Here is a 5,090-nt window from a genome sequence, read left to right as displayed (position 1 = left end):
TGTATCCTTTTAGGGCAAGTTGTGGATCACATAGATTCTCTTATGGAAGAGTGGTTTCCTGGCTTGCTGGACATAGATATATGTGGTGAAGGGGAAACACTGTTGAAGAAATGGGCTTTGGACCAGTTCAGGATCTGTCCAGTAATTATTCATGGGGAGGATTTGGGAGCGGAAAAGTGGCATTTCAAATCATTGTTCAATCACTGATAACACAAGGAATTACAAATTGATCACACTCAAATGTCAGAGAGAAGAGAAAAGTGGAACCCCCAAATATTATTTTTACAGACATGTTTTACAGTACACTTTCTAAGCCCCTCTCTTAGGAGGAGAGTTGATAGTAGTCTTATGTACACCAGTCTGTCTGTCCATCTCATATTCCCCCCACCCAAAGAAATTAAAAAACCCCAAAATACTGTTGTATATTGGGGTAAAGAAAAAAAATAATTCTAAGGTATGTTCCTACCGTAACAAGAGAGACCCTGATCCAGAAAACTCTTGTGTATGCACTCTCTTAGCTGGAGTAATCCCATTATGCACAATAATATTATAAAGCATGTTTGTAACTATTTGCTGAATTAGGGTAAATAAGGATGTACAAATACTACAAAGTGCTACAATAACTGGTCACTGAAGTATTTCAATGATAGAATAAAATTTAACAGAGGACCTTTTAGAGTAGGGGTGTCCAACCTTTTTGAATGTGGGGCTGGATCATGAACTTTATCACCCAGTGGGCCAGCAAGCCATATTCAAAGACCTCACAGGAAGTGGTATCACATTAGGAAGTGATGTCACGTGATCTTTGACAGCAATGAAGTTGCAGGAAGTGACAATGAAATGGGTCTAACCAGTTCAAAACTCTCCGTCTATAGCATCCACCTCTGCCACTGTTCGGGACAGGATATTGAGCTAGGTGGACCATGGGGCTGACCAAGCATAGCACTTGTTATGCTCTTATGTTCTTTGGCTGAGCTTCCAAACTATGGCTGAGATTTGCAAAAAGGGGTAGACAGGCATGTTACAAATTTGTCATAAAAGATTTGGAGCCTTCTAAATCCCATTCATTTTAACGGAAGCTGGCCTTTTGACTCAGCTTTGAAAATCTCAGCGCAAGGTGCCAACTAAATAAGTCAAAATACATTTTGCATTTCTATGCAGTGCATCTATGTGGGGCTCTCCAAGCATTTTACAAACATTAAATGAACCTCAGGATATCCCTGCTTTTCAGAAGAAATGCGGTGGGTGAGGACATTCTGGGAACATCTCTCACACTCTGTGTGTGATCTGCTTCTACTGTCCTTGAACCACCCTAGAAGGGCCCTCACTGCCTCATTTCTAGTTCAGAGCAGGTAAACTGTAAGTGGGTAGGAAGGGCTTATTTTCTGGCACCAGGTTTGAGTGGCTTGAAGCTAATGAAGGTGTAACCACAATTAGTCACTGACCAGAGTGGGAACACAGTTGTCCTCACTTATTAACAAGGCTCCAAGGCCCTGCACTGTCTCTGCCTACATGTTGGTCTCATGTCCTCTTGTTTTCCTAAATCTCATGAGAGTAGAGGATTCCCATCATGCCTACTGGACTGCCGTGACCAGATAGCTGTCTTGGTTCTAAGGTTGTGCTTCTGACTCTCTCATGGCCTCTTTTAGGGTGCACACTTAGAACTCTGGCTTTTCCTTCCTGCCCATTTTGCTGAATTGCAATTATTTCCACACTGCATGCATTTAGTTCAGTGGCTATGATTCTGCTTTCTCATGCAGAGGCAACGACTCTCACAAAGTATGGCATATTTTAGTAGTATAAAAACATTTTGAAGGCCACACAGAAAGCAATAAGCAATCTTTACTCACATTAGCTTACCAGGTATCAACCACCTGCTACTTGGGTTCCTGGCAGGTACAGACACAAGTTTATTAGCACATTGTTCTAGAGTGAGTCTCTGTGCCATAGCCTACATCAGGTCTCAGATCTAGGGAGCCTGACCAGCCATAGGCTTGTCACGTTATACCGATCTGCTGGCTGGTGCAGACCCGGCCCAGCTCCTCCCATCCCCAGCAGCATGTGGGAAGCCAGCTTCAGCTGCATGCCACTTTTCCTGCCTGGTGCTGACCTGGCTGGGTCCGTCCCATCCAGAGCAGCATGCGGCTGAAGCTGGTATTGCTCAGAATGCCAGAGCGGCAGGGGCTCAGCTGCATTTTCCCCCATACCTGCGCCCATCAGTCCTGAGTGGCACACAGCTCCAACACCGCTTCTGCTGGCCGGTGCCAAGCCGGCCGGGCTCCTCCTCCCATCCCCAGCGGCACATGGGAATCCGGCTTCAGCTGCATGCTACTCCAGATGGGACAGACCCGCCTGGGTCAGCACCAGTCAGCAGAAGTGGCAGCGGAGCTGTGTGCCCCTCAGGACTGACCGGTGCAGGTAGGGGGAAAGTGCAGCTGAACCCCTGCTGCTCCGGCTGGGCTCATCCTATCCCAAGCAGCACATGGCTACTCCTCTTCCCACATGCACCGCATCAGCAATGTCAAGCTGACGTGGTGTGTGTGGGAACCTTGTCCCTTCCCCAGCCCTTCAGCAGCTATTAGGAATCTGCTGAGGGGCTGGGGGAGGGATAAGGGGTGGGAACGAAAGTAAACAGTGTTTACTTTCATTTCCCATCACAGCACCTCCAGCCTCAGAAAACAGCTTGGCGGGCCACATGGCAGCCTGCAGGCCATATGTTGGACAAACCTGTTTTAGAGGCTATAGAGAAATTAAGAAAAGCAATCAATTTATTTAGCAAAGTTGTCATCTCTAGTTTCAAGGGAGGTGAAATAATAAGCCTAGCAAAGAGTTAGTAACTTAGTAAAGAAAGTAAATGTTTATGTAAGCTTTATGACTAAATAAAAACAGAATTAAAACCCTATGAACAGAATTTCAAAAGACCTTTTAATTTGCAAGCTCTTCCCTTCTGTTCTTGAGACACCCAGTATGGAAAGGTGATGAAGGAACCAAGACTGGGAAAGGGGGATGAGGAATAAGGGAGCTGCAGGAGAAAAAATGACTGGGAGTGAGGACACGATTGACAAGACCAAAGGAGGCAGAACTAATGTGAAGATAGGTGAATAGAATTGACTGCTGGACAGAGGCTAGTGCAGAGAGGGAAACTAAGAACAGGAGCTAAAACCCATTTTATTCAATTTATCTGGGAATGGTGGCAACACAAACTGGGCATGTCTACACGAGATGCTGCTGCACAGTAGTGACCAAAAATAACTGTGCAGCGACAGGACCGCACAGTCATTTAGCAGTTGGTTAAGCAAGTAATAAATGACTGCCCAGTAACAACTGAACAGTCAGCCACTCATGTAAGCGTGGCCACTGTCTCACAAAAGGCTAGACACAAATCAAGAGAGACAGAAAATGTAAGTACATTTCATTGTAATGATGTTATTTCTAAAATTGGCAATGCTGCAGCATAGGGCACAAGAATTCAGACCTTTGTACATCCAACTAGTGATACGTATTTCTTAGTGGCAACTTCTTTTTAAAGAAACGTTTACAAACCAAACAAAGTAAATTCTATTCCAACTCCATTTACATACCTAAAACAGCCTTTGTCATATTCCCGGTATAAACAAGTCTCCCATCTCCAGACTCTTTGTGAGGAAATGTGCTATGGCCACGAACAGCCACTGCAGGAGAAAGTGTCACCTACAGGATGAAAGCAGCATGTGGCAAATGAAACATTAGTACCCATTTTCAATACATGCGAGATTAAAGAGAAATTTTCTCCTAACGTAGATATTTGAATGACTTGATTTTCCCGCTTTCTCAAGGGAGAGGCTAAAACCTAAATGTAGCAAAACACAGAGCAAGTAAATCCAACAAATATCTAATAGATACCACTTAAATTACATTACTAATTTAATCACTCTAAGGATCTGTATAATGTACACCGCTATCTGATCTTTCCTGCTGGAACAGCAGTTCAAATGTACTTGAAGGCCCTGATACTGTAAGAGGCTCTTAATCTCAACAGTGTACTGTGTAAATCATAGTAAGTTAGGGTTGGAAAGCACGGCAGGAGGTCATCTAGTCCAACCTCCTGCTCAAGGCAGCACCAGCCCCAAGTAGATCGTCCCAACCAAGGCTGCCCAGCTGTGTCTTCAATACCTCCACGGATGGAGAGTCCACAACCTCTTTTGGTAATCTGTTTCAATGCTTTTCTACCCTCCTAGTAAGAAAGTTTTTTCCTAATTTCTAACCTAAATCTCCCTTGCTGCAACTTGAGACCATTGCTCCTTGTTCTGTCATCTGCCACCACTGAGAACAGTCTAGTTCCATCTTCTCTGGTGTTGTCCTTCAGGTTGTGGAAAGATGCTATTAACACCCTCCCCCCCACATACACACACACTTCTCATCCCAGTTCTAAATATCCCCAGCTCATCACAAGAACAATCCCCCTCAATCCTGTCCCTGACACTGTCCGCTCCTGAGTCTTGACTACGAGCCTCCCCTGGTTTGCCAGCTTCCTCCCAGAGTCCTCCGATCTTGGTTTTCCAATGCAGGCAAGTTTCTAGCCCCAGCAATTACAGAACTGGAAGGCGAGTACAACCAGCGTTATGCTTTTAAAGGACCGTGGATTATTTTCAGGCAAGCCCTTGGGATTTGGGTCGTTGCTTCTGAAGGACTGCAGCTCCCAGCAAGGCAAGGGTCCTGGTCCCCAGGAACATCTCCCCCCCCCCAAAAAAAACAAACAAAAACCCCCAAAAAACCTTGTGACTGCGGTGCGAGTGGAAGTATTAGGGGCTGGGGAAGCAGCTCCGTGCTGCAAGCCCGCACCCAGGGCCTCGCTTCTCATCTCCGCCCGGGGCAAGCGGAGCCTCCTCCCCTCCCCTCCCCGTGCCCGGCCCTGCACCTGCTCCCGTTCCCTCCGGAGGACCCCGCAGGGGCGCGGAACCGGGCAGCAGCCGGTGGGCGAGTGGAGCCCGCGGTTCCGCAGCCACAGGCCCAGCAGCCGAGCCCGAGAGGCACCACGGGTGGCCAGCAGCAGCGCCATGTCCGCCGCGGGGCGGGGCGGGGCGGAGCGAAGCGCAGCTCCCGCCCTGCCC

General features: G+C 47.1%; 1 protein-coding gene across 2 annotated transcripts in view; it reads right to left on the bottom strand.

Moving 5' to 3' along the window:
• Positions 1-5,046, bottom strand: part of TMEM70 (transmembrane protein 70) — a 12,414-nt gene extending 7,368 nt beyond the window's left edge. The window contains exons 1-2 of one of the 2 annotated variants that reach the window (XM_019527812.1): positions 4,892-5,046; positions 3,582-3,690 (exon numbers count right to left, since the gene is read on the bottom strand). In XM_019527812.1, coding sequence (XP_019383357.1) covers positions 3,582-3,690; positions 4,892-5,038 — 256 coding nt within the window. In that variant the 5' untranslated portion in view covers positions 5,039-5,046. The remainder of the gene's footprint in view (positions 1-3,581; positions 3,691-4,891) is intronic. The other variant, XM_019527813.1, reaches the window with a different exon arrangement.
• Positions 5,047-5,090: the final 44 nt, after the last annotated feature.

This window comes from Gavialis gangeticus, unplaced genomic scaffold (assembly GCF_001723915.1).
Source record: "Gavialis gangeticus isolate Ggan-Ray unplaced genomic scaffold, GavGan_comp1, whole genome shotgun sequence".
NCBI classification, from domain to species: Eukaryota; Metazoa; Chordata; order Crocodylia; family Gavialidae; genus Gavialis; species Gavialis gangeticus.
This window is presented reverse-complemented; position numbering and strand designations above follow the sequence as displayed.